Raw genomic sequence first — 27,990 nt, 5'->3', positions numbered from 1 at the left:
CTGTATGTCACACCAGGAAGTTTCATTAAAATTGGCTTCATGTTGAGGTTGGAGTCATTTTCTGCAGTAAAAATTTGGTTTTGTGAAAATTCACTTGGGCCTCGTTGGTCCAAAAATGTTTGCATTCAAAGTTTATTGCCCCAAATCCACCTTTTTCTTGATTTTCAGCCAATTGAAGACTGGATCATATGAGCTGCATTCAGAATCTGCTGTGTCTTTGTGAGCTGGACTGTTGGAAAACCATTACAAAGTGAATTTTGAATTATATGACCCCTTTAAAGTTTGAAATGTAAGGTTAATATGGTGCCATTTTACCATTCCAGTCCACTGATGCTGGTCTGGAAATGAAAAACTGGCATAATATCACTCCACTCAAGCATTTGAGTGTGAACCTGCAAAGAACCACTGCTGCTGGCTGTTCTCATGCCAATCAGACATCATTTACCCAGAGACGCTGTAACCCAGCTCAGTTTGAGGTAACACAGCTTTCCATTAACTTCAGCAGCATTTCATTACCTGATATGGATGTGGATGCTTGTGATTAAAGGCTTACAAAAAGCTCTTTCTGTGCACGATATTTACAAAGATGGTGATAAAAATACTAAAGTATAAATCCTGACTGTTTTAACTTTTAGTTTAGTAAATAAGGAAATTGTTTGCCAGGAACCAATTGAGTGCTCGTTCCCTAAAAAGATACAAATATGCTATAATAAGTCAAAATGCAGTTTCTAAAAACAAAGCTTGATGTGAAATTTCGTCTAAAAATATTGTAATATTCTACTCAAATCCTCCTTTAAACAGCCAACTAAAAACAATCTTTTTTTCAGCACTTATTGAGTTTTAAAACATTGTCAGATGTTTGCTTCTCATCACTTTTACTGATTTCAGCTCTTAAGGATCCAGTCTGCAAAACACATGTGTTTCAAGGATATCGGGAGTAAAAACATCCCTTATATGGTTTGAAGCAGATACCCCCCCACCCCCCCCCCCCATTTTATTTGGATTAGAAGAAAAAAATAATGGCACAATTTGGGATCGCGGAGAGCAAAATGGGGCTGCATGTCTGTCCAAAATAAACTTTTAAGATTCCCAATTTCACATTTCAAGCAAGTTTGTGCATAGCAGAGAGCTTAGTCACTGCGCAGTTCACGTCGTGTTGACACAGACCGACTTCTGTTTAATGTCGTTTTTTTCTTCGTATTTCCCACATTTTGTTTTGGTTCTAATCCTAAAATGATGCCTCCATCAGCTCGGGAGCGAACATGTCACGTGCAGGCGTGTTTACACGTGGATGGAGACGATTATGAAAACCCAAGCCTCCGGTGCGGGTGTTTACTTCTGAGGTTGCGTGTGCGAGGGGAAGAGAAAAGGAGTCGCGGGCATCGAGAAAAGGAGCTGGCATCCTCCCCGGGGATGACCGATAAACCGTCTGGCAGGAAAGGCCTCGCAAATGACTGCATTCCTTGTTAACCTTGTAAGGCTATTTTTACCGCGGACGGATCTATGGAGCGGGCATCTTTTGTTTGCCCCGCAGCGCCCAACAGGAAAGGCCGCTTTGCATTGTGCCCCCCCCCCCGACCATCCATCTCAACGGTTGAGTTCTGTTTATGCAGTCCGTCTTCACCACTCCCGACAGATGAACCCGTCACCTCTGCCACGCTGGAAGTGGGACGCCGGGGGCAGCGCGCGCGTTCCCCCCCCCCCCCCCCCCCCCCCGAGATAAAGCAAAGAATCCAGACTCTGACGAAGGAGTGAAGTTGGAAGCTTTCCCAGGAAATGTCTGAGATGTCTGCCTGAGTAATGAAAGCGAACTCCCATCCAGCCTGTCGGAGGGATGTTTGCTCGCCGTGTGTTTGTACGCGTCGCTTTTTTTATTTATTTTTTTATTGTGTTTTCAGGGGACATTCCACCGGCCAATAGATATCCCCTCCGACTGTCCCCAGGCCTTTCTGGTTGCCTCACCAGAGTTCACGTGGTGCCGGGCAGCGTTGGAACTCCCGAGAGGTTTTTCTGGAAGTGAACGTGATCATGTCTTAAGAGGATGACGAGGAGACTGGTTGTGTGCAGCCAGAGGTCCGTACCACCGTTGTTGTGGGAACAACCTGGGCTGTCACCGTCTCGCCGTCGGTGCTTCCACATGCAGCGACGTGACGAGGCTGCCGGTGGTTTATCGCAGGGGTCTGACGCTGCAAACCAGCAACACTCGTAAAATCTGATTCACACTGCAAGTTTGATCTGGCAACTGGGCTGCCTTGGCAACCACGTTGGCTCTCATTCTGAATGGTAACGTTCATGTCCACCGGAGTGAGAGCTTCTCTTGACGTTGGCGAGCGATGGCGGCACAGTGGAGGAGTGGTTCGCATTGTTTCGTGTGTCTGAAGTCGCAGAGCCATGAAATGGCTCCATACTTTTTCACAAATACACATCCACTTTGCAAAATTCTAATTTTTGTAGCAAATTAAAGCATCATGCAACATAAAGTTTCTAATTGAAGAAAAAATGGAAACCTTAATCCCAACCCTGGATTTCATTCTGGGCTTTTCTGTCTTTGGAGTACTTTTTGAAGAAGGTCTGCAGAGAGTTCTTGAGATTAGATGATTGGCGCTTAAACACCTTCACTTTAAACTTAAAATATAGATGAGGATGTGACTCGGGCTCGGATTTCACGACGTTTCTAAGTGAAAATGTGAAACTTTAATCACAACAGTTCTCTGAGGCCCTGAAAACGTACTTTTAGAAAACTGCTACCAAGGTGGGATTTTTCCTAAACGTTTCATGTCCGTCTCCGTCCATCATACTTTAATCATGTGTAACATTGCTGGCGTGTGAGATCTGAAACTCTGTAGCATGTAGCATGTAGCATGTAGCATGGCTCATAGCAGTTAAACTACTGAGCGACGTCATGCTAACACCAAATGTCTGGTGATTTATTTCTGGTGTCGGACAAACCATCTTTCTCCTCCGGTTGATATTTTTCCAGATGAACATAATTCACATTCCGGCTTACTTTTGTCTGACTCATTAATTTTAAAGAATCTCCAAACTGTTCTCTTGCATGCTTACGAGCGACGTCGTCAAATAGCGATCCCCAGGTTGTATCGGGCATCTTTCCAAGCAACATGGAACCCGAGAGTGGGATCGGTGCATCCCAAAGAAAAAGGGTTCTATGTTGGAATCGAGATTGCAGGGTGCTCATCTCAAGAAAATAAAGCCTATTTTCATGTGTCATGTCACTAAATAATTTTTTCCTTTCTCTTCAGAGTCTGGATGAGCTGGATGATGACGATGTTGGGGAGAAGGACCGGAAGGAGGAAGAAGAGCTGGTTCAGGCCAACACTTTCCAGAACGAGGCCATGACCGCCGACGCCGCCACGGGATACCTGATGGTAAGAACCCACACGAGGAGGGGCCGTGCTGGTCTCCAGTCGGGATTTTACACGTGGCGTCCGTACAGTTGAGTCTTCCCAGCTCGTTGTGGCTGCCGGCCAGGATCTTGTGCTGATTGTTTCGTGGCTGCTGCCAAACGGAGGCCGTGTTGCTTCAGGAGACACCAGCAGAGCTCAGCAGCTCTTCAAGTGATGCAACTTTCGAAGGAGTCTCAGCGTTTCACCCCTACAGAGGAGTCGGGCCTGAAGCCAGAAGAAACAACCTGAAATGCTACTAAAGCTGCTGGAATCGACACTTTTTCACCGACGTGTTTTCAAAACAGAAGTTTCTGCTGTTTTTTTGGGCTGATGCACACTGTCGCTTAAAAGCTTTTGAACTCTTTATTATTTATCGATTTATGATCGTAATGATGATTTTTGATCAGAAACACATGTAAAGCCCAGACCTCAGGCCAGCACATTGAAGAGCCCCATTCATCACACTTCACTCAGGTGTGTGTGTGTGTGTGTGTGTGTGTGTGTGTGTGTGTGTGTGTGTGTGTGTGTGTGTGTGTGTGTGTGTGTGTGTGTGTGTGTGTGTGTGTGTGTGTGTGTGTGTGTGTGTGTGTGTGTGTGTGTGTGTGTGTGTGTGTGTGTGTGTGTGTGTGTGTGTGTGTGTGTGTCTCAGCAAGACGAAACGGGTCAATACTATCTGAAACTGCAGAATTGAACGTTTTCGTTTCAGAAAAGCAACACTTTCAGACGTTTTAGTCAGGACCGCTGTACAGGTTTGATTCCAGTAGATGTCAGTGTTGGTGAACACCTTGCAGATCATCAAGAGGATTGTGTTGTAAATGGTAATTAATGTAGATTTTGTTGAAGAAATCCTGTTGAATATGAAAGAATGAGTGGCACCAGCCTCTTTTTTAAAAGATGTGAGCCTTCAAAGCACAACATCTCTATATGGTGGCCACCATATAGAGATGTTTGCTCACTTTGAGCATCTCCGCTGACGGTAGTATATCTCGGCTGTTTTGTTGATTCTTTATGTTGTCGGTGCATTAATCGGTTCTTTTCAAGAAGGGCAAGCATCCAGGTTATAGAGCATCTTCCTCCTAACATCCAGGTCGTAAAGTTTTTACCTCCTACTGACCACTAATTTACAGTATCTTGTACATGTTTTTTATCATGAGTTGAAGCTGGACAGCTGCTCTGCATGGTTTAGATCTCTCAATGTTTAAAAGCTCAACAATGAGCCTTTCATTGCGATCAGGTGTGTTGAAATGCCTAAAAGCTGCAGAACCGAGGCTCCCAGTGTTGGACACTATTCAATCTGTGCCCTTTCCCCGTTTGCAGAACACATGCAGACTGTGTGTGAGGCCTCACATCATGTTGAAGGCTTCTGTTCATCAACAAATACATGCAATGATGCAGCAGAGGAGCCTCCTGCATGTCACGCAGCCCCATACTTACCTCTGAAGCATGCACAGTGGGAGAAACGCCAAGTCACACTGTGCTAATTAAAATGAAGCCGTCTCCTCTTTCCACAAAGTCCTGTAAATGATCTATAAGGCGAGGACATAAACGATTTAGTAATGAAACGGAACGGAATAGTGGCTCACTTGTAATTTGTGTGTAGTGATTTCCAAGTGCCTCCCGATGCACACTGAGTGATTCTCGATATGAAATGAAGAACGGATGTGAAAAGAGTCCAGCTGTGTACCGTCGAGCAAAACATCCACTCTGTTTGTATTCCTGCAAAAAAAAAAAAATTATCATCCTCCGACATGAAAATTGCCATTTTAAAATACGTCAGGAAATAAAAAAGAAAACGAAATGGCTCTGTCGCTGTGTGTGACAACTGTGGTGATGTAGCTGCGAGTGGCGTTCCACATGGATTGGCTGTTATGCATCAGCGGGCTTATTTTGTTTGTGTGTGTGTGTGGCGGGGGGGGGGGGGGGGGGGGGGGTGGAACCGTTTCAGGCTGTTTACGCAAATCAAAGTCCCGCGTATGAAATGTGTACACAAACACTGCGCTAACGGGAATATTGTGACGGCACCTGCTGAGATATGGCCTTGAGAAAAGAAGGAAAAAAGTCTAAAGCAGGATGCCCAAGGATTTGGGTATTTACATGAAGCGCCGGGGTGTAAACAAAGGGCGAGCGGTTCAGGCCAGCTGACACACATCTGGTTCTGTGGAGGGCTTCATGCCCTCTGAATCTGATCTTCCCACCTCTGTACATGCTCCAACACACTCCAGATGTGGCGATGCAGGATGTAACCATTAGACGTTTCACTGTCGCTCATAAAGAACTGTTGTTGTTTTTTTGTCCACCGTGGGTCCCGCGCTCGTTCTGCCCGCGAGAAGCGGGGCAGGCGAGGTGGGATTCGTGCAACAGAGCTGTCAGCTGGAGACATCTGTGAAGGATGGAGCTTCTCAAAAATGTGACGTTCCTCTCAGGGAGCATTTATCAAGAGCCAGACGAGCGATTGCCATGTCGAGCCTGCGATGATGTGCAGCGAGGAGCCAAGCCTTCCAGCTTAAACCTTTTTAGTTTTTTTAATGCAGAGAAGGGAGACTGGTGGTCGTGTGCCCCGGGTCCAAGAACACCGCAACCAAAAACAATCTACATATGAACGATGCATCATTTTGCCACGGCAAAAACCCAACGTGGTTAGCATGTTGAGCCACAAGTAGGCGCTGTTGTTGGTTTTTGTGTAATGAAACCACACACACATGCAGCAGCAACATGACGCTCTAAACATCAACAATGGGGGAACACAGACATTCTCGTGGACAGACGACCAAGTTGAATTATTAGTGACTGTCAAAATAAAACTACCAACTCCGGGAGAATCTGGACCGGGAGTCACGATACGATGGAGGAAACATTCTTATTGTTCACCCACTGAGCATGTGCAGGAGAACTGTTGCATTTCCCCTCGTTACCATGGAGACAAAGTCGTGTTTTCAAACAATTGTGTTTTCAGTGTCTCCGAGGACCTCGGAGTAGTGTTTTAACTTGAAGGTATTGTGTACATGGGGCATAAGGCAGACTAACTGATAGATGGTATGACGCTTTGGTTTGGGGCCTGAAGGTTTAAGGTTTAAGATTGATTTCAGATTTGAGTCATTCAGCCATAAAAACCTGCCCGACAGTCTAAAATGTGTGAAATATCTGTAGTGCCGGGGCTCAGAGGGCCATAGACCGACGCATCGTCTGCATAGCAATTTAAGTTAATGCCACGCATTACCAATGTGCATCCATAACCTCACATAATCAGATGTGCCGTGGAAATATTAGCTCTCGATAATGTTTCACCACCTGCCTGGCGTGTGAGCCAAGGCCAGGGTAATTCATGTACATCTCCCTCCCTGCACACAAAACAACTTGTGTAACTTTATTTATCATGCTTGAGCTGCGCTGACAGCTTCCACAAGCCACAGCGCTGCACACACTCCCTGAGAATACACAGACTAAATATCTGCAGTAAAACAAGCCCTTTATCACCCAACTGCAGCTCTTTGCACCTTCCTGGTCTTCACTGTGAGGTTTGACTGTGTGATGGGACACGACTTGCAGGCATGGATTTATAATCTAAGCTCTGACAGGTTATTAAATCTAACAGCCTCTATGGGATTCTTCTCTGAAGGACTAGATCTTTAGCCAAGTAGCACTCAAGACGGTGTATCTGCACAACAGTGATACAGATCACTGTTTCACTGGAGGGCTTTGGTCAAGTAAAAAAAAAAAAAAAAGCATTCTTGGGATTTTAAGAGTGCATGGGCCAGATAGCTAACCTACGACATGAATCTGTAAAGAAGGTACAGTGTACGTGCCTTTGAGAAAACCAGACTATAATTGTACATGTGTGACTGCTGTTAAATAGTATGACAATACAGTAACTTTGTACAGTTTGGGGATAAAGTGTTTGCAGGTCGTTGCTGCAGCGACGCTCTAATAACTGATGGCTGCTGTGAAACTGTTACTGTAGATCTCATCACTTGTTAATGAGCTCCATTTGAGTGTCATCCTTTGCCCATTGATATTCTCAACATTCGCTTTGCTTCAGCAGCGTCCCACCTCGTGGTGTGTTATTGCAATTACAACGGTGATGGTTTTTGGAGGAAGAGATCTGCAGGTGGAGGAGGAGGTCGTGTCCAGCTGTGGTCCAGCGGTGCGACTGGAGGCAATGCACAAGTCAAAACTAACAGAACTTGTTTCGTGAGCCGAGTTGACTTCGAGCTGAAGTTACTGAAAAACGTCACTGAACTTCTCAAAATCCTGAACCGACAGAGGTGTGGAAATGACCAGATTTCCTGCCTCCCGTTAAGAAATGTGACGAGCGCCGACCGCCTCCCTGCTGCCGCCGCTGCTGGACACAGTGGTGCTAATTAAAAATGCAAATGAGGCTGGACGGCCTGCGCCGGAGGGAAGCCGTCGTCCAGGTGGTGGAGACCAGACTGGGGGCGCCGCGTTGAAAGCAGACGACCCGGAGGAATGTTCCATATGCGTCTGGCTGCTGCAGCATCGAGGCGGGCCTCTCCTCGCAGGACTTGCATACCAGAGGAAAGTGAAGTCTGATAAGCAGAACCACATGTCTGCGGAGGGCCTCAGAGCCCACCGGCCAGACACACCAGTCGTAGAACAAACATCCTACACTGACCCCCCCTGGATTGGGATCCCGGTGCTGATCTGTGTGCGATCTTCACGTTAAAGTGCTACAAGAAAGGCAGATCTATTCTCGGTATCTTGTTCCCCTTTTGTTTTGAATGTTCATGTCGCCATGTACAAACAGGCTTCGTCGGGGCCCCGGCCGCCGTGACCTTCCCGCACACTGTTGTTCTGACTCATATTACCTCAGGAAATAATCCAGTCGGCTCGCCCTCGTCTGTCAGCCGGCCGACTCGATATGAGGAATAGCCCCGTGCAGCGGCGTCCCACAAAATAGCAGTGCTGGACTTTCTCTGTGAAAGCAAAGAATAATTTCTCACGCTATCAGACGTCAGTCGGACACCCGCACCGTGGGCCTGCTGGTCAATTGTGTATTCAAAGAATCCTCCCAGCTTACCCGCGTTACATCAGCCAGTGGAAGCAAGACGGTAAAACTACATTTACATATAGACAGCATTTTATATTTGTATGTACTTCATTGATTTGATCAATGAAATTGACTTTTTTTTTTTTTTTGTTGCAGTAAAACAGTAAAAGTAAAACCATCAATTTGAAACATAATGTTAATGACTGTTATTGATATTTGCAGCCTTAAGTCGGAGACATTCATGTCTCAGTACTCGGTCTGGATTCAGTCTTGGTGTTGACTCGGTCCTTCGATGCTCTGGTGTTGGTCTCCACTGTCTCTTGTGTTCAATCCAAGTCTTGACTCCAACACTGTGAAATTGTTTTGCAGTTTCTCTGTTAAGTCAACTATATAGTTAATGTCCTGCAGTATAATGGGCTTAATGGGTTTGGTGCTTGGAGAGTAGTGTTGAATGGCACTACGTATCTTAATGAGTGGCTGTCAAATTGCTTTTACTTCCAGTCGTCATATGAGTCAGACCTGCTGCTTGGCAGCGCCGTGACTGAGTGTAAAGACGACTGGTGCTTCATGCTTCTCTCTTCTAACCCTTTGTCTCACTGAATCCATCCTGGCCTGAGCCGTGGAGGAGATGGGGGTCAGGGTTTCACCCATAGGTAATGGATGGTACCTGGATGAGGCAGGCGGCAGTGTGCGAAGATTCGGGCCAAAGCCGAGTTCTGACTGATAGATTGCAGCAGAGCCGAGGCTCCTCAATCAAAGCTGCGACCCTTCACTGCACAGGACCTCAGGACAGAAGAGCTGCGTATTCATCTTGCACTGTCTGTGACACAGTTTATTTGCTGAGAGAAACGCTTTTCTCCCCAAGGCGAGCGTCACCGCAGTGTAGGTCTAAACAACCTTTAGATCACACAATGATGGGAAAAATAAGATAAACATGCGCCGCCATGTCGCAAAACGAGATTGTCCCTCCACAACTCGGGGCGACTGGATTCCTGCTGAGCTATTAGGTGCATTAAAGCCCGGCTATTCATCAGATAAGAAGCTCCTATTCACAAACATTCATACACAACCTTGAGGGTTTTCTATAAATGATGCTCTGGAGAAATTTCTCTTTTCTTGTAGATATTTTTTTCTTCACAACCATGGTACACCATAACAGTCTGTTGAGTTTTCAATATCTACTGAATCTTGTTTTCATGAAAATGTAGTGTGCATCCACACCTATGCATCTATATCTATATATTTATGTTACCCCACTTACACGACAACGGTTCATGTGAAAATTCACAAAACGTTCACTGAAATGGCAGAAATGTTGAAATTGATGTAGTTTTCACGTGGCACCACTAGTAGATGCTGTGGTTTGTATTTTTGTAATGAAGCCACGCACGTGCATCAGAGAACAACACACTGTAAATGTTAACATTGGGAGAACACAGACATTCTGGAGAATACATTGTTCTGCAGCCGTTTTCAAAAAGTTGCATGGTCAGTGGCTTTTACTGCCGTTATGTAAACGGACCCCCAAACGCTATGCAAGTTTTGCATTTTTACTTGAAACCGTTGTCGTGTGTTCGTCTTTTTCCTTCAGAAATGAATAAATGCTGGTGCACGTTTCTGCAAAGTGTCCATATGAGCAACTTTACTATCTGTCCACAGGAACAACCAACAGCGCCAACTTGTGGCCTGGTATTCTCACTACATAGTTGTAAAAACATTGCTGTGTAAACGTGAAACTTTTCTGAAGCGAAAATGCAAAAAAAAAAGTGTATTTCAGCTTGAAACTTTGTGTAAACGCTGCTTTCATGATCAATATATTGAGTTGCTGTTCTGTGATTGGCTGATCGGCTATACGTGTTAACGAGGACTTGAATAAGTGGTGGGTGAACTCATACCGTCGTATATCTGAATGTACATATAGATGACGTTTGTATAACGTGAGGAAGGATCATGCATTAGTGGGACGAGCAGCATGCTTTTTTCATTTTTATCTTTCTGACTCATTTGGTGGATTAAATGATTGAAGTCTTTTTGACAATATAACAATTTTTCTCCCAAACAGGAGCCTTAGTGGCATTTTGTCTATTAAGTTAGTATTTTACTAAGATCTATGTTTTTAAGTGTGTATAAATGCTAATGTCGTGATGTGTGTGTGTGTGTGTGCAGGTAGATGTTCTCATAATGTAACTCATTCAGCGTCTTTACTTCAACTGGAAGTTTGATATCTTCTGCTTTTTTAAAATCTCTGTATGAAATGGTAGCTTTAACATTGTTATGGAAGATTTTAGATTTATTTTCACACCTTTTCTTTCTTTCCTGCCCTCAGGAGGCTCCCAGATCTGGAACTGGCCGCCACAAAAGGTGAGAGTGTGTGTATGAGTGTGTGTGTGTCCGTGTACTATATCTGCCTCAGCAGCGCCGCTAATGTGTAAAAAGAATGAAGCGAGGCTGCGATGAGAAACAACAGTTTGAGTCATTAATTACGAGAGCAGCTTTTCCCTGAAAAGGTCCGAGGGCTTTTTTTTTTTTTTTTTTTCCCCTGATGCCTCACTGTTGTTGTTTGTTCCTTCAAAGTGCTCATCTTCTTCTTCTTTTTTTTTTTTTTGTTCCTGTTGTGGTTCAAGATGGTTGATGGTTGTTTTGAACCGTGGTTGACAGGACGCCATCTGGACCCGGGACAGTTTGTCCAGGCCGTCACATCCCTGCTGTGCCTGGAAGGGAGTGTTGAAAGGAAAATGATTTGCTTTGAGAGCATTTGAGGTTTGGTCGGGTTCGCCCGGGCGTTTGGCGAGGGACTCGTCGTCTCGTCATCTATTACTGAGATTACCAGGCGAATATGTGACGTCTGTGCGCTGAGAGCTTCGCTCTTCCAAACAACCGGTCTCTTGTGTAGATCGTTTTTGCAGTTAAGTCACTTTTCTGCGATATTGTGCCCGCTGATATCGCAATAACGATAAATCAGGGATGTTCGCACCTCTGCTCGATAAATATCAACAAAAATATTTACGGAGCACTCTGTAGTGGTAATCACATGAAGTCTTGTGTGTTCACTGTACAACTCAAACCCTTCAGGAACACTGTTCGCTTTACATTGACTCAAATGATTTAATCATCAGTTATCACTTGATTCGAACACAGGTAACTTGAGTATTGTTGGAGTAAATCAAATGATTAAAAACACTTGATCAACATCAAATAGGTATAATTAATAGGATAGTTAATAATAGATGAGACACAATGCAACATAAAAATGATTAATTTGTAACATTTGCTGGATCAAAAATAAGACTTGTAATAAATTATAATAATCAGAGTGAAAATGAAAAAGCTTGTAAGCCATATTATAGTTGTCTCAAGGTATCAGGCCAACGTGAAGATGAGTTTATAGAAAACACAATTTTGGGGGACGATTTCCTCGTCAGTTGAGTTATGATAAGAGAAAAATGCACACATTTGTTGACTTTAGAATCCTTATCTCTGAATGGGGAATTGGCCATAAAATTAATTAAAATGTGATAAGTTATGGTGAACTGCCAAATTGAATATAGCTTCTTTATAAAGGTCTATGGTGAAGACCTGACGTCCACTTTGAGTGAAGCCGTCTTTATCAGTACTTTTTATGTCCTCGTTCACCCCAACAGTTGATTATGACGCTGTTTCTCAGGACTAAATTTGTTTTTCAAATTCATCAGCATTAACACAGGCCTGCCTCACGAGAGGTTCTTAACATTAATCATTTTGAGTCATGAGATCAACTTTGTAAACGAGGAAAATGTTAAGATCAAAGCAAGTTCAAGTTGAATAATAAACAACACTTTAACCATCAAGATGTCTTTGATCAAATATTAATTTTGACCTCTAAAGTAATTTATTTATTTATTTTTTACATTTTGACTTAAGTTGGCTCCTGTATTTGGATGTTAAAATTGTTTTTTTTAATATGTAACTGTTCAAACTGCATGTGAAGGAGTCTTTATCATAATTATAAGTTCTTACATTTTTATCCCCCTCACAATAAAAATAATCCCATTTTTGCTGGACGTAGTCAAGGAACCCTACTGTGGCAAAAAATAATTGATCTGGGATCCATGAGAGAAACTGAATCAAAGAGACATCTTAGAAGATGAGAGATAGTCACAACTTCAAAGGAGAGGAGAATCGATCGACAGACAATGTTTTCAAGTGAAAACAGAAAACCTCCGTAGCATTTTCTATGCTACGGAGGTTGATAATGGTTTCCCTCTGGATTTTTGTTTAGTTTTTTTCAAATTGGACTACGTGAACAATTTGGATTAAGTCGAAGACCTTTCCGAGCCTCCGTGTGAAGCCGGCACATGTTTATTTTCGCAGTGTTTGCTACCAAAGTGAGACGTTTCATCCAATCCCGCCGGCCGGGTTCACCAGCTGACGTTCAATCTGGCCGTGTCGTGATGGCGGCTGCTCCCGTCAGCTGGTCCGGCTACACTTGGACACTCGGGTGACCGTCCAGGTGGCCCGGGGCTGAAAGACCAACCTTAGGGGAACACTTTCCTTTCTACATCACTCCACTTTCAAACCGTCCGTCTGCAGTCTGTTGCACAGGAACATCACTCCAAGTCCTTATTTATCACACACAACAATTATATTACAACAAGTTCATCACCTAAGAAGGATACGAATTTCAAATAAGGAAAAATGCCTACTAAATGACAATATTAATAATAGAGAAAATTAAGGCACATTAAAAGATAAGTAGATTAATATAGATAAATATGTTTCTTTGAATCCTCTGACATGTGCACCTTAAAACTTATGTGTCAAACCATCTGAACCTTTAATGTTCCTGCAAACTTTTGTCTTCATTATCTTTTCAAAAACTTGGAATAAATGGACAAATTTCACTAATGGAACCTCTTACAGAATGCATAATGATATTTAATGATAATAAAGTGATACATTTAATGGGACGTTTCTGCCAAGTTACTAAAGAGGGGGGCAAATATTTAATATGATATTCCAGAAAAACTAATAATGCGTCATATAAAATTTTTGGGGGGGAAATCTGACAATTTCAGGACTGGACCACTACTTTATTTTCTTATTTATTTTTTTCAGCACATAAGGCCTGTGGGCCAACACTGGCCTGCACGAGGCTCCAATTCAGCCCAACAGCCTAGAAAATTGCAAAATGTTCTGTAGTAATTGTTTGTTGTGAAAATATTGACATCTTCATCCCATGCAGTCTGACCACAACAAAGAAACACTTTCAATTTTAAATTTAAAGGTCACTTTACTAGTTTGGTCCACTCGAGATGATATTGGACTGTACGTGGCCCCGGAACTAAAATGTGTTTGTTCCTGCTTGTTTAAAGGGTTAAATTGACTCTGGACTGAAGGAGTCGGGTTCATATTGTGTTCTAATACTAACACGCATCACGCTGAATCATCTGGATTCGTCTGAAACGACACAGCCACACTTGTAGAGAAGGAAAAGCTTCACCCTGCGCGTCGTGGGGATTTTAGCAGGCGTGAGATATGGGTGCATTCATAACTGAGACAGGACCAAGTCATCCAACTTGAAATGTGAGCGGCAGCCGTTCATATAACACAGACTGCACCAGCTTATAACGGCTCCAAACGTAAAGTAATGGCAATGGACCGGGCCCTTAATCACATGCTTGAATACCTCGGAGTGTTCGCTTCTGACTTTCTCCATATTGACGCTGGAGTTTGTGTCGACATTGTTCTACCTGAGCCTGCTGCTGTTCCTGGCTCTCTACGCATCCTCCCCCCCCCCCACCACCACCCCTGACACCCCCCACCGAGACTCCCAGGAGTGTGATTGGCTCAGCCCCTCTCTCCCCCAGACCTCACCCCGCGGGGTGCTAATGGGCCGCGGTGTGATATTTAGCATGGCCGCCTGGATGTTTAGGCTCAACTTCAACACCCGCTGTTCCTGCTGGAGTACCTGTGTGTGTGTGTGTGTGTGTGTGTGTGTGTGTGTGTGTGTGTGGTGTGTGTGTGTGTGTAGTGTGTGTTGGGGCTCATGAAACAAGCATGAACACACAATAAATGTCCTTGTACTCTTGTTGCATGTTTTAAGGTGACACTTGTTTTGCACGCACTGCGTGTGTGTGCGTGTTGATAAAGGTGTGTTAAATGAAATCGGCTTTTTCTGGATGCATGTATTTCAAGGATTCCTTCTTGACCAAAATCTGCTATGTTTGGCCCCCCGTGAATGAGACGGATCGAATTATTCTTTCGGATCCCGTTTACCTGACGGCGTCTTGAGGGAAAACACGTCATTTTTGCATTTTCATTTTAGAAAATGTTTGCATTCCCATGGCACCGTTTTGAAACGACACGACATAAAAACAGCAGAAACGCTATAAATGCTGTCGTCTCTTATTACGATGACGTTCAATTATAAAACCACCAAGTCCAGGAGAATCTGGAGTCATGACACTCTGGAGGAAACATTCCTGTCGTCTACTATCTACTGAGCATGTGCAGAGCAACTATTTACTAATGATGGCCAAATGAAGCTTCATGAACTGCTTTCTATATTCCCTGACTCCACCAGATGGCGCTCTTGGTTTGAAGATAGAGTCTGAAACACTGGTAATGAAGTATAATAAAGACAGTGGTTCATGAAGATTCATTGAAGCTTCATTTGGCCATCACTGCTATTTACTACGGCTGTGGTGTGAATGCGCTGTGACGGCGTTTCCACCGTCTACATGCTGTCGAAGCGTTTTTAAAAAGTTGTTGTTTTCAGTGACTCCGAGCACCGAAAGAACAACCTCAACGCAACGAAAGTTTTGTGGGTTCATTCACCATTCAGCTTCACAGTCTAATTTTGGGACTTTAGGGTTTGAAGTATATGGAGGAAAACCAGAGGAGTCCAAATCAAACTCCAACAGAGAAACTTGCTTTGAGGCTGTTCTGCTCCATAAAAGGCACAAAAAAAAAAATACAAAAAATTGAGTATTCTGTGTTTGAATCCACGAACTCCTTCATGGACTGGTTGCATAACGGGGACGTCATATCTGGCAGGTCTTAAAAAGAGCACAGATGGTACAAAGGAGTTATATTTGTCCTTTGTCTTGCCAACAACTTTCCTGTCTGTCTGGAATCTGCCAACAGTCCCGCTTTCCTCAACTCGGCGAAGCCTGCAGACTCCCCAGTAATTTGATTCCCCGGGAGATTTTCTGAACCTGTCGTACTCTGTCGATAGCAGGCAGCGGGTGCTGGAGCCAAAATGCTTTATTCCAAGTTTCCACGTCAATAATTATTGGAATAAGGTCAGTAAGAAATAAGCCGCACATGAATATTCCTCCCCGGATGCCCCGGACTCCGTCTCCGAGCAGCGAGGAAGTGAAAAGGAGATAAGGTTAATGTTCTGCTCCGGCTGCATACAAAGAGCTGTAAAACCATTTCTCTTGCCCTCGGCGGCTTAAGAACAGTGACGCACAGGTTGCCGCCGCCATTCCGGAGCCTATTTGAAGTCGTAATATGTAAATTGTTTCCTAATCAGAATCCTTTTTGCACCAAAGTTGCAAATCCTTGATGGCCTTTTCTCCATTAAAGGACTAAAAAGCAGAGGGGCTGTTAATAATGCATGCCTAATTGAAAGGGCAAATAGGCAGAAGATATTCCCACCTGTTCGTTTGATGACGGATGTGTCATCCTATTGAAGCTCAATAATGTGCCAATGATTCATACCTTCAAACGGCCTGGACGTGAATGCAGCACCGGACACGCCGATTCCTGAAAATCATTCCACTTTTCTTGTTCGTGTGTGTATGAGACCGTGTGCATCCAGTGCTGATTTTGGATTGTTTGTCAACTGAGTCTTTCTCGGTCAGAAGGAAATGGTTGCTCCAGTGCAGTTTAGAGGATTTATTCAGGAGGGCAGGTACATGGAGACGGGGATGGCTTACAGGAGATGATAGAACAAAGGTGTGTAGAAAATCGGTGAGCGTGGTGATATGTATGTGTGTGGGTGTGTGTGTGTGGTTATCTGGAAAGGAAACGCAATTAAATATATATTAATAAACATGTAGGCAGACTGTGGTTACATACAGGTGTATGATTGATGAGTACTAACGAAATCCACTAGTGGGAGCTCTAACACCATAAAGGAACTTACAGATTCAATAACAGATTAAAAAATACTGCCAAAATGGGCAAAATATGCGCTAAATATAAGACATACAATTATTCAAAAGACCATAACTTAACTATACACAACGGATGGCAACTTTAAGAGTACATATGACGCACCGGACAAACCGCTACATTATAGCATGGGAATAACACGAGTGTAGCAACTTCCCTCTCCAGGCTAGTAACTCGGAAATAAACACACCTCTCATGAAAACAACTATACTCAGATCGTAAGGACGCACACGGCACTCGTACACACAGGATTGACAGAGGATTGACAGAGGATGGCCATTCTCTGTGCCGTGGATGCTGCTCTCACATCACCAGACCACATCAAAGTCAAAGCACATGAACGAAACTCAGAGCGAACAGAACTGCAAGTAAACACAGGCATTATGGGTACTGTAGTCCTTTAGGGCACGGACTTTTAACAGTGTGAATAATTTAAGGTTAAAAAAGAAGAAAGGAGTTGTACCGAGTGTTTTGAGTTTGTTTTTTCCCCGTTTGTTTTGTTGGCAGTTCTACACAGGGAGGCGACGAAGAGGCGAGACAACGACACCACCGCCGAGACGGAGGAGCTGCTGGAAGCCTGGAGAAGCGGATAGAAGACCTGGAGAAGGTAGTTCACGCATTGCCGGGGTTTTGATGCTACCGTTTAAAACGGTTCGTGAATGAAGTCAAACACTTCCCGAATCAAACGTTTGCTTACGGCCTCACAAGACAGGATAACAACGGTGCAACTTGCGAAGTGGGTGTTTCATCCGAGAGAGGAAATACGACCAATATGCAGAAATATTTGTTCACACAGCAGCGGTAACTTAGAATAAATGTGTTGTCCATCTGCCCCCAAGTGAGTTTCAACCCAGCAGCTTCGGCAACGTGAGTTTTTGGTGACTGTCAACTATAAAACCACCAACTTCTGGCCTGGTATGTGAACTACGTCCTCGTCAGCGTGTCTGCCACGGACACAGTTTTCAAAATATTGTCGTGTAAATGGGAAACTTTTCTGAAACGTAAAAACAATGTGATTTGACTTGGAGCGCCGTGTAAACGAGACCTTCGAGGCAAACTTCGGTTTATTCACAAGCAACTATAAAGTGAGAGAAAACACACCTGAAGGCCCGATGTCACTGAGGTGGTTTAATAATAGTTCAATATTTTTTGTTTTTTTGATTCCAGTGCATTTGTTATATTTCTGCTCACTTTGCATAAATTAGGACATTTCTTCTATTTCAGTCAAATAAACCTAAATGAGCACCAGTTGTACCACTAAAGAGCCAATGTAAAGAAATGCAGTGTGAATTTGATGATGAGACGGTCTGGAGGACGGCTATGTTGTCTGTTTAACATCATTCTGGGAAAAATCAAACTGGGAACTGGTAATTATCCACTTTAGCATCTGCAGGAACGCACTATAAATGAAGTGGTAATCATCAGAGGTTCAACAACTGATATTAAAAAAAAAACAAAAACAAATCCTTTGAGAAAAGCTAAAGTGAGCCTGAAAACAATACAGACATGAAGAGCGGCTGCAGACTGAAGCCGCCTTCCTTCAGAACTCTGCTCGGATGCATTTCCACTTTTGATTTTGTGATTTCTGATTTCCTGGCTGGAAGCAGCGGCTCGGCTCGGCGCCGTTAAAGTGATGACCTTTTACGTGGCTTTCCCTTCCACACGACTCCGATCAGACACTCAACCCCTCGCTGCTCCCTCGGTGGAAACACAACTCTGAATCAAATGTCACTCCGGCGGTTTCTAGAATGGGAGGAGGAAAAAGGTTTTTAAAGTAAGTGCAGCTCTGACCTCCGTCACTTCGATGTCCTTGCGGGTCAAGCTACGAGAGACGCTTTTACAATCCTATTTCTTGTATTTTTGGACGGAGTTTGGCACAAGGCCAGCAGTGTCTTCGATTTTACACTTTAAGTCCTCACCTAAAACCTCCACAGGCAGGAGTGGACAGCCAGACTTTTCTCGTCACCGTGCAACTTCAAGGAGATTGACGGGACTTTTGTTATCAACGTTGAGTTTTTGGGGAAATCAGGACCTCAAAGTTACAGTCAAAGCAGCTGCACAGGAGACTTCATAGAGTATGTTTATAAAAATGGTGAATTTCTCGTTTTATTTTGAAGTCTGTCTAGTATATAAACTTGAAAGAAGTGCACACAATGATTGTTCAGTAGTTTGTGTGAGGATTCAAAGCGACCACCATGTACTGAACCGCTACAGGTCGGGATGAATACACTTTCCAGAGCTTCATCCGGTTTTACCTCTTTCTGTACCTGCACAATGATTTTTTTAACAAACAATTTGAGTTCTCCTCTGCAACACTAAGAAATGTGAAAATCTCTGAGTGATCTTCCACCGAGGTTTGGAAACGTGTGCACATTAACCCTCTGTTTATTGTGAGCATCCAATCCTTTGTCTCGGTGAGAGAGGAACAATATTCATTAATTTCCTCTCCGCCGCGAGCGGAGGCGGACAAGACGTCGCTGGCTTTTAAGTACAATTGAAAGAAAGACAAAAGTATTATATAAAAGAGACGGTTATTGGCTGGCAGTCTGTGTGGAGTCGTTATTGTGGCGTCTAGAACACTGAAGAGTTCGGAATTAGGAAACAGAAAATGACATACTTTCATTAAAGCTGTCATTTAATGAAAAGTCGGTGCAATCTTGTGTTTTTAAAATGGAAAAGGGTTTGGGGTTTTTTGTTGTTTTTTGACAAAGAATGAATCAGACCCACAGTTACTTCAGGTGGTTGTTTAACTTCTATTGTGAGGAAAACCTTTGAATTAGATTGAGTTGGTTTACATGGCGTCAATTACAATTTCGGCCCAGTTTAAATGAGTCACTGAAAACACAACTTTTTGAAAACGCTCCATCTATATAGATGGACGATAAGAACCGTGTTTCCTCCAGAGTGTATTATAGTGTATTGTTGTTTGAGCGCGTGTGTGATTTCATTACAAAAACAGCCTTTCGAGCGTTATTGCTATTCCCGTGGAAACGTACTTTTTTCAAACATTGCCATGGAAACGCAAAAAACTTCTAAAATGAAAAAACGACGAGTTTTTACTTGAAACGTTGCGGTGAAAAGACGGCTTAATAGCTCATGCGAGGAAATGCCAATGACAGAGTATTCTGCATCTTCCTTCTAAGATTTGATGTTGTTCCTCACAGGTGTGTGTACCTGTACTCTTTATTACTATTATTTTTACAAGTACCTTGTACTTCAGGTGTTGGATTGTTGAAGAAATCCACAATTGTTCTCCATCTTTATTCTAACCAATGACGAATGTCGGTATCACCTTACATGAATAGACAGAAAAACCAAAAAAAACAACCCAGAGTACCTAAAACAAGTGAAGAACCATAGAAAATTCCTCAAGATGTTGGAACAGCCTCCCTGCCAAAGAACCTTTTTTTTTTTACTTTTCTTTTAGTGACTTCATTGAATTGGCTCCATTTTAAAAGCAAAGATTGGTCACACCAAATATTCCATTTTGAAAAACAAGTGCTCCTTGTTATGCAGGTAACAAGAACCAGCAGCTTCTATGAAGAATGAAATAAATGAAATAAATCAGGACCATCTACTTGGTCCGAGTTGTCCTTCATGAGCTGCGAGCACAGTGAAGAATAATTGCCTTCCCACACATGTTTACAGTGAACAGGCAGTTCAGACCAGTAGACTCAACAACCGCTGCATCATCAGGTTACACAAACAAAGAGGAACACGACTATCAGATTCATTTGGTCATCCGGAAATGAATCCAGCATTTTTATATTCTTATATGGCGGGAAAGTGCCAACTGCAAGCACATTGGCTCGCTTTAATCTTAATCCCAACAGATTACACACACTGCTTTATCCAACTTGTCATCGTGAGGCGGCGGCGATTCATTAACAGGTCGCCAGTACGTCACAGACACCGAGAAACCGATGGTCACACACCTTCTGGAGGTTTTTAGAGCCTCGGTGGAAACTTGAGTAATTCTAGAAAATCAAGAGCGAGCAGGCAATGTCTGTACCGAAAGGCCTTCAAGACTCGAACCGGGATTGTTCTCACACCGAGTCGGGAGTGTTTCTCAATCCCATCGACAAGACACAACGTTTCAAGTGAAAACACGTCGTTTTTGTTTTAGAAAAGTTTTGAAAACTATTGACGGTTTCTATGAAAATGGCAGAAACGCTGAAAACATTGTAGTTTTCCTATTGGCCCACTGGTGGGTGCTGTTTTCATCAAATAGAACCACCAACGTATGCACAAATTCCGACCCAGTATCGGGTTCCGATACCAACGGAATTCACGGATCAAAAATTTGCGACCCAACCTGCGGAGATTTCAGATCCATGAAGCCTCGTCTGCTTTACTGCTGCTGAAATGACTCCACAGTGTTTCCCTGCTGCTGCTCTGCTCACTGGCTGCAAAATGTGGAATGGATTTCCTGTACGGAGGCGGGTCTCAATGAGACGTGGAGTGATGGGTCAGGAAATCCGTTCCACAGTTTGCAGCCAGCCAGCTCAGACATGGATGTTTGCAAAGCCGCTGCACAGCGAGGTGCTCTGCCGCCAGACGTCACCATTTTAAAACGCCAGCTCACCCAGGAGAACGGCTCCTTCCTCCACAGTAGCAGGAGATTCACACCTCCATGAAGCTGCGTCGTCCTCCACCCTAAACTCCCTGAAAATAGTCCCGATGGTTTGTGTTGCATTAGAGCTGGAAGCAATGCTGTTTGTGCTGCGTTGATGAAGAATTTCTCCAGGGATTAATGAAGTGATTGTGAGGTTTTAAAGATAAAACTAGTTTATTAGAGATGATGACGTCACTCAGACCCCCACATTGTCCACGTGGAACTAAAATACTTTGTACTGCTTCCTTTTCTCACCTTCTACTGACCTCAAGTTGTCTGTAGAGAGAAAACATGCAAACATTCCTACATTTATTACTTTACTGTAGAGAGGCCTTATTACGCCTTATTACAGCCTCATATAAAATCAACATTAATAATAATATTATTCAAGCAGACAGAGCTCTGGTATGGGAATAGTATCGGTATCAGCAGATGTTCAAAATCAGGTATTGGGAGCAGATCAGAAGTGAAAAAACCTGGAACGGTGCTTCCCTACAATAAACGTGTCGTCACTGTTCAACATGGTTGTTTCACTTTGTTCCATTCTCTGGTGCTCATCCCAGAAACTCATCTTCCGCACAGATGTGGCTCCATTTAAATGGGAGCAAATCAGAAGAAAAGTGATCTGCCCAACACAACTGTCTTTAATTATTGTGTGTGAACAGTTTGTGATGAACCACCGTCCAGTGGCCATGCCGCTCATGTGTGTGTGTTGCAGGAGCTGGCCAGAGAGCGGGAGGAGAACGGCCGGTTGCAGAAGGCTCAGCAGGACAAAGACGATCTCATCGAGAAGATGAAAGAGGAAATTGAATTGCTGTACAGAGTGAGTGTGCATCACTTTTCCATTTCGTAGTGTTACTGTGTGCGTGTGTGCGTGTGCGTGTGCGTGTGCGTGTGCGTGTGCGTGCGCGTGCGCGTGTGCGTGTGCCACAAATCAGCATCCGACACTTTACTGGAGTTGTACATGATTGTCTTTTCCTTCAATTTTCTTTCTCTGTACATGTGTACATGCTGGAGGCCAGATCTCTTTTGAAACAAGTTTCACTCTTTAAATGCCGCTCAAACGGATTCTTGCTTTACGTCTTTGTCACATATTACATTTTCGCTTGATTGATTCATCAAACGACATTGTGTGTGTCCAGAAAAGTGCTCTTTGTGTTAACTTAAATTTGAGAGTATTTTCAGTGGTTTGGAGCATCCCTGCTGTGGCTCCTTTCATCAGCCTCACATGAATAGACTTTGTTGAACACAAAAATGAAGAAAAAAAAATAAAAATAAGGAAGATCAATAAAGAAGAAATTGTGACGTGGCAACTGAAAACATCACCAAGATCACAGCATTCAGCTGTAAACACCAGCTTTCAGTCTTGATGTACTTTGAGGCAGAGCACAAGACAGCAGCCTTCAGAGCGCAGACAAATATCAAATCAAAGCTTGTGAACTTCACGCCGACTCTTCTGTCATTCAGTGAACTGAAAAATCACCAGATTCCCACTTTAGTGACCGTTTTGCTGGTTCTGTTATTAGTGTTTGCCAGCTTGGTTCACCTTTGATATCACGTTTCCAATTTAAAATAAGTGATTTTAATTGAGTTTGCTTCAATTTTGTGCAACGGCTATGCAGTCAGGCAAATGTACCCAAGTGCAATCGTGTCTTCACTCCTTGACTGTGCCAGAATAAAGAACTTTTGAGTTCTTTGTGTAGAATGTCTTGGGTTTCTGGATATTTCATATTTGTGGAATGGGTCCAACTTCTAGAATTTGTCCGAGGTCTGGAATTGAATTCCCCCAAACAGAACCCCGGTGTGGAACTGGCTGATGTCGCATGTTGGCCTGACGAAGCCCGCAGCCGGAGGGCGACACGGTGGCAGGGCTTGTGTGTGTTTCCCTGTGTTTGTGGGCGGCGGGTCCCGTTTCCTCTGCACTGGGCTGTCAGGGTTCAGAGGTCAGGCTGTGCACATGTTCGCTGACGTCTCTTCATATTCAGCAGCCGGTGTGAAGCTTCCTCACACCCGCTGAACCCTGATCTCTCTATTCCACCCCGAACTGTCAACAACCCCGGCTCTGCCGACAGCCCTCGCCTGTGTTTTCTGAACCACTTCGTCTGGCACTGCAACATAACAGAGTGGGGGTTTTTTTGTTTTGTTTTTTTTTGGCATCTCCGAGGCAAACGTGGCAGGAGGAGATGGATCTGAAGGGCTTTTATGTCTCGGATATTCTGAGAGAATAGATCATGGATGTTTCCCGTGGAGGCAAAACATGAAAGCTAAAATAATCTATACGGGGCTCGGCTAAAACACTCATCCGTGTGTACATTTTCAGAAATAGTGCTATTACCTGGGAATCATTTTGGTGCACGGCTCACAGCCCATCAGAGGCCAGAGCATCTCGGGGGGGCACTACACCCAGAGCGTCACCAGGATGGAAAGCTGTTTGTCAGAGAAGTGCTTGATGTCAGGAGGGTCGGCGCGGCGGGAGCCGTCACCAGTGTCCCCGGGTGAGGCTCCTGCGGGGCCCCGTGCTGAAGCCAGAGATAACAGCCGAGCCAGATGGCGCCTCTGCAGTGGAGATTTGAACCTGGAGTCACCGGAGAAGTTTTGAGACGGAATGAAAGGATGAAGTTGAACTGCTGTGTGTTGCTTACTTTTGATAAGCTTTTGAGAGCGGAATCCTATCTTGTCGAGAGTTCAGCCACTGCCACAGACAGGATTAGACATCTAATGATAAAGGGAGACAGATTTTGTAGTTTGGGAAGTTAAACTGGCAGTTTTTTGGGGGGTTGAAGTCGCGCTGATGCAGTGGGTGATTACCCATTGTGTTTATCTCCACGATACAAAGGCCGCATTTCTCAATATTCTGTCTCCTTTTAAATCACTGATTACCAAACGTATTTCCCTGGAGTCTGACCGATTGAATCTCAACCCAGATCCCTGATCTGCCGGGACATTAGAGGGAGGTCGCACTGGTGAACATGCCCTCAAAACCAGGAGCGCTTTCCGAGGTCTGCCTGGCAATCGCGTGTCTTTCTCGTGTTTCCACGGCCTCCTCGACTCTTTCTCCTACCAGCTCCTCCGTCACTTCGTCCATCAGTCTTCTTTGGCGTCTTCCTGTCGTCTCCTGTCCAACATCGTTTGTCCACGATATCCTCCTCCTCTCCTCAGCTTTTCCAGCTTCTGTTGTTTTCTTTCACGTGGGCAAATCTCATCTCAAACCTCATGGCAAAGCTGCGGGACTCCGCTGATTCATAAAGAAATAAAGATGAAGACAAAGACCACATATGGATGTTTTGATTGGATCAGCAGGTGCTCCAGAGGACATGGGGATCAAGCCATTAAGTGGCATTTCAACAAATTTACATATGTTAAACAATTCCACCTGTTTATATATATTTTTTATACTATTAAGAAATGTGGTTCTTTTCCAAATAAAACATAGACATTTTCCCATAAAATTATATTCTGGCAGTTGAATAATTCATTTTGAAGACATTTTTTCTGATTCATATGAACAAATTCAATATGTGGTCGGGTCACATTCAAGATAAAAAGCTTCCAAATCGCTGCTTTCGATGCGACTGGTATAAAGATCCTCGAATATCTCTTCACCATTCACACGTCGATTTGTATAAAATTTCTGAAATGATTGCCGAGGCAGGAAGTTTGTGGAACGGCTCACAAGGAAGATTGTTTCTAAAATGCCATCGCTACGTCATGAACTACAATCTTGTGACAATAATGATCATTATGACAGACAAGTGTTCATTCTGAGGCGTTTTAAATGCTTTGGTCCTGACATCTATTCCACGAGGTGAACAAGTCATTAAATAAACTTCTCAATATCGAGGAGAAAACCACTTTAGTTAAAACAATATGAAGTTTCAGACTATTATTAAACAGTGAAAAAGCTACTTTTCTGGATCACGTGACATTGTACAAGACCAACTCATAAAGTTATTGGCAACTGTAAATATTGCATTCATAATAAGACTGGTGATAACTGATAAAAAATAATGAGATGAGTTTATACATGTCTATCAAGAAAAAGCAACCTGTAAGCCTCTGGTTTCTCCAGCCCCCTAGCCCTCTAGCCCTCCAGCCCCCTAGCCCTCTAGCCCTCTAGCCCTCTAGCCCTCTAGCCCTCTAGCCCTCTAGCCCTCTAGCCCTCTAGCCCTCCAGCCCTCTAGCCCTCTAGCCCTCCAGCCCTCCAGCCCTCCAGCCCTCCAGCCCCCTAGCCCTCTAGCCCTCCAGCCCTCTAGCCCTCTAGCACTCCAGCCCCCTAGCCCTCTAGCCCTCCAGTCCTCCAGCCCTCTAGCCCTCTAGCACTCCAGCCCTCCAGCCCCCTAGCCCTCTAGCCCTCCAGCCCTCCAGCCCTCCTTCATTTGACTTTGTCCCTTCTCGAAGGTGTCGACCAGCTCCCAGCAGCCCTGCAATCCTGAGGGCTGAAAACCAGCAGTGTCATTCTGACGAGACGAGGCGGCAGCAACTCGTAGCCGCTCTCATTTGCAGCTAATTGAAGCTGTTAATGTCTAATTTGTTACTATCAAGGCGGCCTAACTGACTGCAGGAGAGGGGGAAGCTGGCAGAGAGCAGTACACTCTCTTTACCTGTCAGACAAGCTCCTCTTCACCCGCCCAGGTAGAGAGTCTGGTGTACTTGTAATGGCGTGAGTCTGATTATTGGCCTTTTCCTTCTGTTTTCCAGGATCTGGATGACCTGGAAGACGAGAACGATCAGCTCAAACAGGAGAACAAGACGCTGCTGAAAGTGGTGGGCCAGCTGACGAGGTAGAACCCGACGCGCCGACCCCGACCTCCAGCCGACGAACGGAGCCGAACTCCGCCCCGTCCCGACGTCCGACCGCGCCGCCTTTTCCTCCCCGCCTTTGTCTGTAAGAGGTGAGACTGTACGTCAGTCGTCCTCGGAGGCTCGTCGCCTTTAAAACACACGCTCCCTTCCCCCGGGGAGGAGTTATTCTACTTGTGGTGAAAGCTGAGAGGTGGAGGTCATCGTATCCATATTTAATGTAAATGTGTTTGTATATAGGCCACTTAGATTATCAATTTTTTTTTGGGGGGGGGGGAATTTCTGATAAAGCAAGAATAAAAAAAGGAAAAATCTGAACGTATGTGCAGCAAGAAAACAGCTGAAGAGGCTTAAATAGACATTCCCACACAGCAGGTGAAAACGTCTCCAGTGTTTGAATTCCGTCTGAGGCTGGAGCAGCTTGGACCAAATTCAACACGACGACTGCTCACGTGTCGGCAGCCAAAGCAGCTCAGTGCCTTACGTTTTGTAACATAGATTCAAAAAGGAATACTGGTGGAAGCCTGGCGCTTTACTAATGAACATCGACACCTGTGTTTTTGGTACAGTTTTAATCCCACTGGAGGGGGCGGGGCTTCTAATACAAATCTCAATAAAGTTTAATTTTAAATATGTTACACAATTTGATTTGAGGCTATATCAATTATGTGCTTTTCGCGGTAAAGGAGTATTATTACTGTCAGTGAAGAAACACTTGGGACTATTTTGGAAGCAAAGTGACTGGTGTGTGTAATGGTACTTAGGCTCTGTAATAAGGTTTGTTTGTGGGGAGTTTATTACCCCTCAGTTTTGACTCACAGGCTTGCTTCGTTTGTAAAGTTTGCAATCACATTGATTCACTGCAGTTCCACTTATTGTTCATACAGATCACAGTACAGACCAAAAGTCATGTAGCCGGACAAGCTTGAGCCTGCCAGGACAAATCGAGGGCAAAAGAAACCCTTGCTCGACGTGAAACTGCCTCAGCAGTTTAGACGTGAAAACAGACATTTATAGGTCCTTATAATGATATAATGCAATCACACACATGCACAAATTTTTATCTGCACGTAAAAATCTCAACACAGCCTCACACATATCGATACACCCCATCACCCCCCCCCCACACACACACACACACCTGAGCCATTTTGCTTCTATAATAGCCCAAAGCAATGCTTTTGTTGAGTATATATGTGGATGCTGTTCTGGTTTACACGATGCAATAGCTCGTAGATGTGTAGCTGCTTTGTTCAAACCTTAAAAAGATGCCTGGAGTACATTTTTTTTTTTTTGTATGATAACCAAATGAACTGAAGGAACATACTGTTGAAAATGCACCTCCATTGTTTACTCGCGGGAAACAGGCTCGTCTGTCTATAGACAAATGCAATCGTCGTGCTTCTGCATACACTCGCAGATTTCAGGGGTGAAGATAATCACGGGCAGACGTCATAGGCCCATCTCTCTCTGTCTCCCCATTACATTATGCATGTACAGAAGATCAAGTCATTTAATAAAAGTTTGATTATCTCTCTCCTCAGTCGACTCGCTTGTGTTCATTAAGACTAATTTGATGTGATGATACCATGCCACTGAGGCGGTAATGCAATGTGACACACACACACACACACACACACACACACACACACACACACACACACACACACACACACACACACACACACACACACACACGATGATGATTCAACATGCCAATCACAAAACTGACTGGGATGTGAAACCTCCATCACACACACACACACACACACACACACGATACTGCATTAATTCCCTCACCTGGTGACGGAGTGGGGAGGTTTCATATAGGCGCCATATCAGCACTAATGTCAGCTAAATTTCCAGATAATGGCTCCTCTCAGCTGATGGGAAGCGCTGCAGGCTCTCTCCATAATCCCTATTAGCATTTTTATGGAAAGTTGTAGGGTTTGTTATTTGGAACGGTGAGAAGAGGTGCAGCCGCAATTCATATCTGCCTTTGGTTT

The 27,990-nt window shown here is 44.1% G+C and overlaps 1 protein-coding gene across 2 annotated transcripts in view; it reads left to right on the top strand.

Moving 5' to 3' along the window:
- Positions 1-27,527, top strand: part of pawr (PRKC, apoptosis, WT1, regulator) — a 68,454-nt gene extending 40,927 nt beyond the window's left edge. For both annotated transcript variants that reach the window (XM_080518264.1, XM_080518265.1), the window contains exons 3-7: positions 3,261-3,386; positions 10,736-10,770; positions 17,077-17,176; positions 21,903-22,007; positions 25,883-27,527. In XM_080518264.1, coding sequence (XP_080374390.1) covers positions 3,261-3,386; positions 10,736-10,770; positions 17,077-17,176; positions 21,903-22,007; positions 25,883-25,969 — 453 coding nt within the window. In that variant the 3' untranslated portion in view covers positions 25,970-27,527. The remainder of the gene's footprint in view (positions 1-3,260; positions 3,387-10,735; positions 10,771-17,076; positions 17,177-21,902; positions 22,008-25,882) is intronic.
- The last annotated feature ends 463 nt before the right edge of the window (positions 27,528-27,990 follow it).

This window comes from Blennius ocellaris, assembly GCF_963422515.1.
Source record: "Blennius ocellaris genome assembly, chromosome: 22".
Classification (NCBI taxonomy): Eukaryota; Metazoa; Chordata; class Actinopteri; order Blenniiformes; family Blenniidae; genus Blennius; species Blennius ocellaris.
Note: the sequence above shows the minus strand (reverse complement) of the source record. Positions and strands in the feature narration are given on the sequence as shown.